At 36.5% G+C, this 13,422-nt stretch overlaps 1 protein-coding gene across 7 annotated transcripts in view; it reads left to right on the top strand.

Moving 5' to 3' along the window:
• Positions 1-13,422, top strand: part of NFAT5 (nuclear factor of activated T cells 5) — a 122,044-nt gene extending 108,622 nt beyond the window's left edge. For all 7 annotated transcript variants that reach the window (XM_072816743.1, XM_072816753.1, XM_072816735.1 and 4 more), the window contains 4 exons: positions 868-1,016; positions 1,727-4,226; positions 4,889-5,132; positions 5,568-13,422. In XM_072816743.1, coding sequence (XP_072672844.1) covers positions 868-1,016; positions 1,727-4,226; positions 4,889-5,124 — 2,885 coding nt within the window. In that variant the 3' untranslated portion in view covers positions 5,125-5,132; positions 5,568-13,422. The remainder of the gene's footprint in view (positions 1-867; positions 1,017-1,726; positions 4,227-4,888; positions 5,133-5,567) is intronic.

Consider the following 13,422-nt stretch of genomic DNA (forward strand, 5'->3'; position numbering starts at 1 on the left):
GTATTAACTCTCCCTAGCATAAATCTGTAACTATTCCTGCAAACTAGAGTAAAGAAAGTGGAAAATACTTGATGGTTTTGCTTTGGAAGTTTAATTGGTAAATGTTTTGATTTTATGCTGCCAGGCAACTAATCACATGCTCTAAGAGGAGAGTTGTAATTGAGTAGCTTTAATTTGGAGATTTCTAAGCTGTACGCTATAATATATGTGATCATGTTGATTAGTGTAACTCATGGTACTTTGAAAGGGCCCTGAGGGATATAGCTTGATAATTGAACTGAGTAACCTTGTTGAATTCAACCCAGTCTCAGGTTCCTATCAGGAGTCCTCAAGCCACTATTACTTCAAAAAAGGGAAGACACTTTTTTTTTTTAGATTTTATTTATTTATTTATCTATTTATTTATTTTTAAGATTTTATTTATTTATTTATTCCTGGAAGACAGAGAGAGAAGCAGGCTCCTCACAGGCAGCCCAGTGCGGGACTCGATCCCCAGACCCGGGATCACGCCCTGAGCCGAAGGCAGACACTCAACCGCTGAGCCACCCAGGCGTCCCAGATTTTATTTATTTATTCATGAGAGAAAGGGAGGCAGAGGGAGAGGCAGGCTCAATCCCAGGACCCCAGGAGCATGACCTGAAGCCAAAGCCAGACACTCAAGCAACTGAGCCATCCAGGTGCCCGGAAGACACATTTTGATACATCAGTTTTTATATCCTATGCTGCCAGCATAGCATCAAAAAATAGACATATTTAAATCATGACTAAGAATCACCATATTATAGAATGAAATAATTAATGATGTTAGTGATTTTAAAGTTTTCTTTCTTTTTTTTTTTTTTTTTTTGTGTGTGTGTGTGTGTACAGCAATGAAAACTACTGGTTGTAACTTAGATAAGGTAAATATTCTTCCTAATGCTCTGATCACTCCACTCATATCAAGCAGTATGATTAAGAGTGAAGATGTTACTCCAATGGAAGTAACAGCAGAAAAAAGATCTTCCCCTATTTTTAAGGTAAGCTGCATTGACTAGTGCCCCACATCTTCTCAGTTATAAAAATTGCTAATTTGATTTCTTTTCCCCATGTTTGTGCTTTTATTTTTACTTTTTTTTTCACATGTGTTTCTTTTTGGATGCAGTTAATGAGTTTTGGTTTTCAGAATAAATGCTTTAACATGCCAATAAAATAGCCTGCAAAGTGACTTCCAATATATCTTGATAAGGGAGGAATTGATTAATGTTAGCTAGATCTATGGGATGTGGGGTATTCATGAAAGTACAAGTTTAATAGTTTCAGAATTGGAGACATTTTTATTTTCTTTTTTTCCCCAGTTTTTTTCTATAACCCCCTTTCCCTTTTTCACTTAACTCCTTTCCCTCCTATAATGTTACCAATGATCCACAAGATGGAGATATTTTTGAATTTACTATTAATTCATGAACTGTAGAATTAATGTGTTCTTCCTGTCCTTAGCACATCAATAACTAACTGATTATTCTAGTTTTTTGACTGTCTTTGCTTACAATATTTATTAAAGAAATATCATAATGACAGATATGGTGTCACCAAGAATCCTAGTCTTACACATTTTATGAAAAAACAATGTAGAGTGGAAAATTGGTCCTGCATATACATATGTATTCAGAGTAATAATTTTTGAAGTATCAAATGAGCTAATTTGATGTTTATATATACATATTATTTGGGGATTTTTATTTTTTAGACTACAAAGACAGTTGGATCAACTCAACAAACATTAGAAAATATCTCTAACATAGCAGGAAATGGGTCTTTTTCATCATCATCATCTTCCCACTTACCTTCTGAAAATGAAAAGCAGCAGCAGATTCAACCCAAGACATACAACCCAGAGACCCTGACAACTATCCAAACACAGGACATTTCACAGCCTGGTACCTTTCCAGCAGTTTCTGCTTCTAATCAGCTGCCCAACAGTGATGCACTACTGCAGCAGGCTACCCAGTTTCAGACCAGAGAAACTCCAACTAGAGAAGTACTGCAATCAGATGGTACAGTGGTTAATTTGTCACACCTGACTGAGTCATCCCAGCAACAGCAGCAGTCACCACTACAAGAACAAGCGCAGACTTTACAGCAGCAGATTTCATCCAATATTTTCCCATCACCAAATAGCGTGAGTCAGCTACAGAATACAATTCAGCATTTGCAAGCCGGAAGTTTTACAGGCAGTACTGCTAGTGGCAGCAGTGGAAATGTTGACTTGGTCCAACAAGTTTTAGAGGCACAACAACAGTTATCTTCAGTTTTATTTTCTGCTCCAGATGGTAATGAGAATGTTCAAGAACAGCTTAGTGCAGACATTTTTCAACAAGTCAGTCAAATTCAAAATAGTGTAAGCCCTGGAATATTTTCCTCAACGGAGCCAGCAGTCCATACTAGACCAGATAATTTAATCGCTGGAAGAGCCGAAAGTGTTCACCCACCGACTGAGAACACATTATCCAGTCAACAGCAGCAACAACAGCAGCAACAAGTAATGGAATCATCAGCTGCGATGGTGATGGAGATGCAGCAGAGTATCTGCCAGGCAGCTGCCCAGATCCAGTCCGAGTTATTTCCTTCACCTGCGTCAGCAAATGGGAACCTTCAGCAATCTCCAGTTTACCAGCAGACTTCTCACATGATGAGTGCATTATCTACCAATGAAGACATGCAAATGCAGTGTGAATTGTTTTCTTCTCCACCTGCAGTTTCTGGAAATGAAACTACTACAACCACCACACAGCAGGTTGCAACCCCTGGCACTACCATGTTTCAGACATCAAGTTCAGGAGATGGAGAAGAAACTGGAGCACAAGCAAAGCAGATTCAGAACAGTGTCTTTCAGACCATGGTCCAAATGCAACATAGTGGGGACAGTCAACCTCAAGTTAACCTTTTTTCATCTACGAAAAGTATGATGAGTGTGCAGAATAATGGTACTCAGCAACAAGGTAATGGTTTATTCCAGCAAGGTAATGAGATGATGTCCCTCCAATCTGGGAATTTTTTGCAACAGTCTTCTCATTCACAGGCTCCACTTTTTCATCCTCAGAATCCTATTGCTGATGCTCAGAACCTTTCCCAGGAAACTCAAGGTTCTATTTTTCACAGTCCAAGTCCTATTGTCCACAGTCAGACTTCTACAACATCCTCTGAACAATTGCAGCCTCCAATGTTTCACTCTCAGAGTTCCATGGCTGTGCTGCAGGGCTCTTCTGTTCCTCAAGACCAGCAGTCAGCCAACCTATTTCTTTCCCAGACTCCAATGAATAATCTTCAAAGTAACACAGTAGCCCAAGAAGAACAGATTTCATTTTTTGCAGCTCAAAACTCAATTTCTCCACTTCAGTCAACATCTAACACTGAGCAGCAAGCTGCTTTCCAACAGCAGGCTCCAATATCACACATCCAGACCCCTATGCTTTCTCAGGAACAGGCACAACCCTCCCAGCAAGGTATGTTCCAGCCTCAGGTGTCCCTGGGCTCCCTGCCTCCTAATCCAATGCCTCAGAACCAACAAGGACCGATCTTCCAGTCACAGCACTCAATAGTCGCTATCCAGAGTAACTCTCCATCCCAGGAGCAGCAGCAGCAGCAACAGCAGCAGCAGCAGCAACAGCAGCAACAGCAGCAGCAGAGCATTTTGTTCAGTAATCAGAATACCATGGCCACAATGACATCTCAGAAGCAGCCACCACCAAACATGATGTTCAACCCAAGTCAAAATCCAATGGCTAATCAGGAGCAACAGAACCAATCCATCTTTCACCAACAAAATAATATGGCCCCAATGAATCAAGAGCAGCAGCCCATGCAATTTCAGAACCAGCCTACAGTTTCCTCTCTTCAGAACCCAGGCCCTACCCAGTCTGAGTCACCACAGACCTCCTTGTTCCATAGTTCTCCTCAGATTCAGTTGGTCCAAGGGTCACCCAGTTCGCAAGAGCAGCAAGTAACACTGTTCCTCTCTCCAGCATCCATGTCTGCTTTGCAGACCAGTATGAACCAACAAGACATGCAGCAGTCTCCTCTTTATTCTCCTCAGAACAACATGCCTGGAATCCAAGGAGCCACATCTTCACCTCAACCACAGGCTGCTTTATTTCATAACACTACTGGAGGCACAATGAACCAACTACAGAATTCTCCTGGCTCATCTCAACAGACTTCTGGAATGTTCTTATTTGGCATTCAAAATAGTAAGAAACTCTTTCTGATTTCTTATTTCTTAAATGTTATTGATTGAAATGGTCAGATTATTATTTTTACTAAAAGGAAGCAAAACACAGGGGTCTTAAGAGCACAGAGTGTACTTAGAACTGAGTTCAAGTTCCAACTATACTACTTATATACTGTGAGATCATGGACAAGTTACATGACCTACAAAAGCTTCAATTTCCACATCTTAAATGGTGGTAATATTATCTACTTACTCAAAAAAGGATAATGGGAGGACTAAATGTGGTCATGAATGTAAATGAAGGTGTTTGCCATTTTAAGCTATAAACTTGAAAGGAAAATGAAGTAAGAATGACAGAAAATATCTCTGCCAATTAAAATAAGTAGTTTCCAAGGAGGTAAAAACTCATCTTTAATGTTTATATACCGAAGAAAATGTGTAGGACTTACTTAGGATTAACGAAGCAAAGTTGTAGTTGTATACCACTTAGAGGAGACCTGGGATGAAGTCCAGTACTGTTCGGTGAGAACCTTTTTATGGGGCTGTCAGGTGCCTTCCTTCTAGTTCTATATTGGGTAGGCACAATAATCAGTTTCCCCCAGCAACTAATAAATATCTTCTTATAAATATTAATGGAAAGTAACTAATCAGGTAGCTTCTCTATTTTAAATGTCTCTGCAGACTGTAGTCAGCTTTTAACTTCTGGACCAGCTACATTGCCAGATCAGTTGATGGCCATAAGTCAGCCAGGCCAACCCCAGAATGAGGGTCAGCCTCCTGTGACAACACTTCTTTCTCAGCAAATGCCAGAGAATTCTTCACTAGCATCCTCTATAAATGCCAACCAGAACATTGAAAAGATTGATTTGCTTGTTTCATTGCAAAACCAAGGGAACAGCTTGACTGGCACCTTTTAACTGGATGAGTAAGTACAACATTTTGGCTTTTTTATTGAGAAGCATCAATAAATTGTATTATTCTTACCAGATTTGGGCTTAAGTAATACCACTCTTTAAACCCTACTCTTTTGAAATATAGCTTTCTCACAAGGTAGTATTTTTTCGATCTGCATAAATTACTCAAATGATAGCTCGTAGTCCTGTTGTTAATACCAGGCAATCCAAGTTTCTTTGCCATGGAATGATGGAACATCCAAGGAACATACTATATGTTAGATACAGTTACATCTCATTTCTCCCTTCCTCCAGAAATACTGAGTCAGAAAAGTCTGTGGAAATATAAATATGATGAGGTATCATTTATGGTATTGTAATATACTTTGGGGTCATTCAAGGTAATGGGAAATTTCTAAATGCTTCCCTCCCTAGTGAGTTATATTCAACTTCTCCTTCTTTTTTAGAAATTCCATGAAGAAAATTCTGATTCCAAGATGTCCTGAGATCATGTGATTCCATGAGGATTTTTGAACTGTTACTTTAAAAACAAAACAAGAGTATGAAAAACTGTGATTGAGTAAATGGATAGATTTTACTTTTACTGCAAAAGAGCACACCTATGCTGCCTGTTGCAGTAATTAGCCACCATTGTTAACATCTTCATATTTTATATTCCTAATAACAGTAATGACTGAGAATCTATTTGAGTTTCCAGCTGACAGAATTAATTGTTGCTATTTTCCTAGGCGCTATTTCTCTAAAAGTACAGTTTAAATCCGAAAGCTGGACTGCTCAGTTATTATTGCTATTAGAGAGTAATTCAGAATGTCATGTTTACTTTTGTTCTTCATTCATATTTTCTTTCCTGCGTCGTTTTAGTGAAGTAATGGCTTTTGAAAAAGGAAAGGTCACATAGTAACTAAAACTAAGGCTGTGATTCTTCCATATAAGAAGCACGGCTATTGGCCAAAGTGAAGGAATCTTTTGTCAGTTTTTATGGAGAAACTGAAGGGGTAACATTCTAACAAGTAGCTGTATTAAGAGCTCTGCACAGTTAAGAGGCATCTTTATCACAAAAGGCAGACAGCACACAAACTAGGAAGAGCTGAAATGCTATTGATTTTATTTTTTCCGAGAGTTGCTAATTTTCTGCATTTCTCTTAAGGGGTTTAGCCATAAATGTGCAAAAAAAAATTATCTTGCTCTATCAAAAAATGAAGGGGATAATATGTGGTAAATTATGTTCTGATATCCTCCTTCAGCAGTTAAAACTGAACTGACACAGCAATTTGAGTGTTTTCTTCTGATCCCCGTAGTGGACCGATGTTCCCTTTTTATCATCATTTATATTATTCTCCTCTTCTCACTTTATTTTAGACAATGAGTAATATACTAGCTTTGTGACCCTGTAGCAACTTAAAGGAAAAGGCCACTTTGGTCTGGGGTAACCCAGCAACTCCTGCAGCACAGGCGGGGCGGGGGCCACCCTCTCAGGAATGAGGGGAGCTGATTCCTGAGAAACAAGAAACAATGCATTTTTTTCCATGAACGGTGCTGTTCTGAAGTCTTCAAATTTTCCCCTCTAATAGAAAGCAGTATACATTTACATTTAAAAAAAAAAATAAAAAGGCAAACAAATTTCTTGAAACATCACTTCTCCCTGAACTGCAGAGAGTGTAATTCACTTGTCACCTCAGTGCTTTACAGTTTGAAGTGGTCACTTACCTGATGGTTCCCACAAGCCTTAGGCTTTACAGGGTCATGTCATTGACTTAAAATGAAGAATTAACTTGTGTTACATCTATAGAGAGCAAAATTACACACTCCAGAATTTGCAGTTGTAGCATTAGTTATACAGTTTTGGGTGTTCTTGCCACCCATGGGATGCCTGCTTCTCACTACAACCTATTGTCTGGACACATGCTTATGTCTTATTTTCCTTTTGGCATGTAGAAAGCTGTTAATACAGTTTAAGGCCAAATTGTGTGTGGCTTCTATCTGTAGATAAGATGTTTTGGTATTCATGTCCGTTTCATTTATTTTTTTTAAGTGTACAAAAAAATAGCCTGTTAATTGTTTGTCAAAGGCTACTTTTGTTTGTTTGTTTTTTAATTTTTTTCTATCCTATACATTTAGTTGAACTTTGTGGAATTGTGGTGTTGGTTTTGTTTATACAGCCAGATTTTTCCCCCTTTTTGTGGTCTTCCTTGGTTCTTCAGATGTGCTCTTCTTCTGATTTGTTCTTCTATATTCTTCCCTCCACCCCAACCCTTTCTTTCTTTCTCTCTCTGATTGAGAGGCATTGAATTACGTTTTCAGTAGTACAGGCTTCTTGCCGATATGAAGGGAACTTTTCAGAAAGAGACCTACTCTGGGTCATTTACTTTTGAATACAGTTTTCAATCGTTCAAGTTTTGGATGGTTTATATCTAATGTGTGTTTCATTTTTTTGGAAAGCTATATTTTGTATTTAGGAAATGGTATACTATTTTGCTATTTGTACTGAGTGAGTACATTGGCATAAATATAGAAATTTATATATATACATATATATAAACTATTCTTTTTTTGCCACACATTTTTGTGGTAAATTTGTGAGTTTGTCTGATGTTCTACCACAACGTGGCGTCTGATAACAGTGAGGGGGGGTTTGTTATGTCTTTATTGAGTATTTAAGTATCTTTTGAAACAAATGACCTGTTCATCTGTGGCCATTCCATCGGGCAGTTCCTTGATGCTATCAGTGGGCTAGAGGCAGCTTACTGTGTGTTTGCTGGGTCTTCGCTCGGCAAGATGTCAGAGTAAGGAAACCCACCTAGGCAGTTGTGTCAAATGGTGTTTCACGAGAATGAGCCATTCAGTCCTTGCTCACTATATATTTAATATTTTATTGTTGTTATTGTTATTATTAATTGGCTTTCTGTATTCTATGCCTTTTATTTATAATGACACTAAAAAAATACCCATGTTTGTAATTTTAATAACATTTTCCCCATCTTGTAATATCCAGAGCTACTTTATAAATTCTCTGAACCAAAAGCATTTTCCTCAATACGTCATCTCTCCCCACCCATCAGGAAAAATTACCCAATATAGTTCAGGTTATAAGAAGGACCAGCCACACAATCCAGTGCTTCAGTTTTAAAATGTAAAACTCTAACTGCAGAGGTATAAAGAGGTAGCTTACCCAGCAGGTATAAAAATAGGAAGTAGAAATAAAATACATTTATTTCTGAGTTTTCTGACTTTTTTTCTAAGAGATTACACAGGAGACTCAGGAAGTCTGTTTGTTCACCAGGTTCCAATTAGAATGTTTGTTAACACTGCTCTGTGGATGAAGTGGTGGCAAGAAGACTGGCTTGTGTGCTGACTTCTGTTCTGTTGTTTAGCCAGAGGCTTATCATTGTAAAATGCTGATTGCCAATGCCAAGTCACCAGGGACCAATTTTCTGTTTTATGGCATCTAAGTTTAGAACAGAACATACACCTGAACTGTAGTGGCTTGATTGGATGGAGCAGAAAACCCAATTTTTATTTTCATAAATTTTGTGGTTATTTATACAAGGGCTGTGCTATGCTACCATATTCTTATTTGATAATGATTTTTTCTTTTTTTTTTTTTTTACCATTGTTAAATGTTCCTTACCCCTAAAGGTCAATGTTAAGTACAGCATTCTGAATATTTGGTTACAAAAAACATTTGTCTTCTTATTGAAGAGTTAGCTCAGTGGTCAGTGGTTGATACTTGTGCTAATAATAATACAACTTCCAGATTACTGTTACAAATTATATGGGATAGACTCCATGAGCCAGCAAAGGCCTTGGAAGCAACAATTTATTAAATTTATTTATGGCAGAAGGACCTAAATAAACTATGAACCTCTTTTATTCCTTTATATTGTTACATTCAATTGCTCTTTCTTTTAGCAACTCACCTTAATGCTTGGAGCTTATCTGTCTCTCTCTAACTTACTCTGTGTGTGTGTATGTGTGTGTTACTCTTTATTGTCATTCCATTATAAATCCACACCAACGTGGGAGAAGATAACTAGAAGTCATATTTGCTACTGAGCTTTATCATATTACCTTTGTAATTAGAGTATCATGCTGTTATTTAGTCAGTGCAAATCTATTTTTGCCATTCTCCCTAGAACAGGTTTTTAAAGAACTATTTATTATAAGAGCAGAATTAATGAAGGACCTCCCTTTCTTTTTTCTTTTTTGGTAATACTGTATATGCTATAGTTGAGAAGTTCATTATAGTGCATTTTTTGTCCATCAGAACTTCAGCTAATCTGCCTAGAAAAATAGTGTCAAAGGAAATGAGAAAGAATTTGTATCAGAGTCCCTCTAGGACTAAGATAATGATTCCTTTTGACCATTTAAACTGTTTTGGACAGTGGTTTTGGAAAAGTTAAATGTTTTAGACAGATCAGTAATTAAAGACTAGAGTTAAATGCTATAATAATCAAAGCCTCAAATTAAACATGGCTTATAAATACTAGGAGTAATTTGAGAATTTTTCATTGTTCTGATGAAAATTTCTGTTCTAATACCTGGTTCCTAATTGAATTTTTTTCTAATTCATTGAAAATTATGTGAGGCCTGTTAGCTTTACTTCGTGACCACAGGCTTCATCCCTACCCAGTGCAGCCATGTTGTATATGCACACATTTGGTTATAAGGAGGGACTCAGTGGGGAGACTGTATAGATCAGCTTTATTAGAAAAATAACTCAGAGTACATAGCCCTAGTAAGTTAGGTTAGTAGAATCTTGTTACATACTAAAAAGAAGTTTTCTCTTCTGCTTATTTGTGTCACTAGAACTAAGTCATGGACATAATTTGTATTCATAATGCAGTAAATATCAGAGTAACATCTACAATGTCACTTGTGTGAATTGTCCCAGTGCTCTAATCACGTATTTAATCCCCCTTGATTTCATGCCATTCTAGCCTCCTTCATTAATAAAATTGTATCTTTATTCCACTTTCTCTTTCAGGAAGTTTTTTTTAAATAATATTTTATATCTAGATCAAATGCTTATGGAAAAGTGCCTTTTTACCATGAGAGTGCCCCTTTCTTGTAATTTCATTTTACACTGTTGCCAAAAACAAATACACAAATGATTTCGCTAGGCCCCAACTTCAATTTTTTCATTTAGTCCATTCTTTTCTCTATTTTTCATTCATCATAGAAAGTAACTTCCCTAGGATTCTCCCTTTGGCTTAGAGTAACAGAGAAGTTACATTGCTAGAATTGTTCCTCTGAGGGAGGGTAATAGATTATAGAATTACACTGTTTGGGCTTTATATAAATTATCTACATATGTCTTCATCTTGACCAAGTAATGATAGGTCCTATCTGAATGCTAATGAAAATTTTATTATCTGTGAGACTCCATGTACACAAATGTTTGTAGTTAAATTTCAGGAAGGAAGTATTTAAAGCATCTTCTCTGATCTTACTAGACGGATGAAAATCACTAACATAGTTTAGGTAAAACCTGGTAATGTCAACTTTTCTAACTAGACAAGGCCATGTAATTCATTGTAGTGCTCCTCTTGTCTGTCAGAACCTTCGTAATCTTTATGAAAAATAGTGTCCAAGGAAATAAAGTAGTTATATTGGAATCCCTCTAGGACTAAGATAATGATTCCTTCCAACAAGATACAGTTGGATTAAGTGTCCCTCTGGTTTTTGTCAATTTTGCCTCCATTCTAGTTCTAGTTCCTTACTGCAGTGGTGGGTGCCTAACAAGAGGGCAGGAGAGCAGTAGCTTTGGCATAGAGCTGTTTTCCCTATGTATTTCTTTTACTTAGTGGCTCTGAAGACTGCAAACCTTTTATGCAATATTCTTAATACCCTAATGATATTATGCACTTTAATCATTCCAAAGAAGTCAAGAATGCTGTATAGTGATGATTCCTTCTTAATAAATACATTTTAACTATTTATGTCCCTTTTTATTTTGGATAGCCAGCTATCCAAATGTGTTATATGAATATTTTCTAAAATGACTATAGTAGGACTATATATAGTAGGACTATAGTAGGACTTAAGACTTTGACTATGTGAAGAAATGATTACACTTCAGCAAATCATTTTAGAAATATTAAATGTTCAGCTTGCTAATCTATATGTTTGAGACTTAATTAAAACCAGCTTTCTTCCAGTATTTTTTTATGTCATGTTTATAAAAACGTTGTAGTATATAGTTTCTACATAAATAGTGTAAACCAGTGGTTTTCAAAGTATGGTCCTCAGCCCACCAGCCAACATCTGTATCACTTGGGATCTAGTTAGAAATGCACATTTTGGGCCCTATCATAGACATACTGAATTAGAAACTCTGGCATGGGGCCTAGCAATCTTGTGTTTTAACAAGCCCTCCAGGTGATTCTGATGTATGCTCAATTTGAAAACCACTGGTATAAATGTTATACAGTAAAATCTAGAAAGGTTTTCCCCCAATTCATACAAATAGTTATATATATTGTTCTTTATGTAAATTCAGCTTAACCCGGTTATCCATAATCATTTATTGGCAATGTTAATTTATTCTTAGTACTGCCTGTAGAAATATAATATGTTTTGTGTACATAAATAATTTAGTTATTGATAATTCAGTTAACTTAGTTTGGCATTTTCCTACCATTTACTAAAAAAGTTTACATTAAATGACTGATTTAAATACATAGGTGCAATCTTCTATATTTCTTTAAATTGTTAAGATATTTAAATAGCTAAAACAATTGACGGGTGCTAAAGTCTCCTGTTTATCCATGAAATGGGTACATTGTGGGCAGTGATAATACAAGCTTTCTTTTCATTGCCTCTTACTTTACCAGCAGACCACAATTTTGGTCTGGCTAGACCAACTTTCAGAACATCATTCCTTGTATTTAGATTTGTATCTGAGATATTAAACAAGATGGCTAGCCAGGTCACAAAGCACCTTATTTATTTAATTTCTTTTTTTAAATAGATAAAACTTATTTAAAAGTAGCTTGGTTTGTATGAGAACTGATGCAGTAGAGATATAGCTGTTCTCAGAACTTATACTTCAGACAAGCATTATTTACTAAAATAAATATTGGACAAGATAGTGCATTATATAATCTGGGCATTTCTCCCTTCTCAATCGTATGCTTCATGGTAAATATAAACTAACAAGATAAGTAGATTTATCCATTCATTTTAGTCTCCATGTGTAATTCAGCACCTCCATAATTGCTGTAATCTTCCTTCCACTGTTTACAAATCACCCAATTAATCAACTCATGGAAGAAAAATGCACATTCAAAATAAAAATAAAATAAAATTTTATAAAAGTCACCACTGCTGTCTTTGCTTAATACTAGCAGTGGAAATATAAGTGGCTTACTCTACAAACCTTGGTGCTGGCAGTACATAGGCAAACTGTGGGGAGATGCTCTAGGTACATTCCTCCTTTCTTGTTCCCTTCCCACCTCTTCCCCACTTTATTGCGTAATATATTCCTGTATCCAAAGAATTCTACCACAATTCTATTTGACTCCAACTTAGAGTGTTTCTTTTCTTTTAAAAGCCCCGTGTTTAACCATATCATCCTTGCTCTCTTTTTTTCCCCAGAAGTAATTTGAAATAGTTTGAAATAGTTTATATAGGGTTGCTTATTATTTTAGCTAATGAACCTCAGGACAACACACACATACACACCATCTCAGATGTTTGAGATTGGCTTTGGAATCAGCCTAATGTGTCCAATTAAGAACTGTCTTGCACTAAAGTGTTTATGCCTTTAGTAGCTACAAGCTGATTCCAGTGACATTGAGCTAATTTCTTTTGAGCTAATGAATGTATCTGCTCACCTTGTTCCCTTCTAATTGGTAAGCTCCAAGTAATTCCTACTTTTTTCGGTCAACTTTTACTGAGTTTTATTTACTTCTTTTACTTAGTCTTTTAATTAACATACTGCAGATATTTCATTAACCTTTTCTCGAGTGCTTTAGCTACCATTCTGCCATTTAAGTTTTTTAATTGTATTTTGCTTGAGCACATTGGTCAACCACTGAACTGCCTTCTTCCATTGTCCTGCAATGATATAAGGATTACATTTTTGTGTATATGGCTTTCATAGTTGGGATTTCAGAGCACTGACACCAGATATTTTCAGTTTGTTCTGTGGGGGAATTTCATTTGCATCTATGTTTTTAGCTATCTGTGATAACTTGTTAAATATTAAAAAGATATTTTGCTTCTATTGGAACATTTGTATACTCGCAACTATATTTCTGTAAACAGCTGCAGTCAAAAATAAAACATTGAAAGTTTTCA

Source organism: Canis lupus, chromosome 3 (genome assembly GCF_048164855.1).
Source record: "Canis lupus baileyi chromosome 3, mCanLup2.hap1, whole genome shotgun sequence".
Classification (NCBI taxonomy): Eukaryota; Metazoa; Chordata; class Mammalia; order Carnivora; family Canidae; genus Canis; species Canis lupus.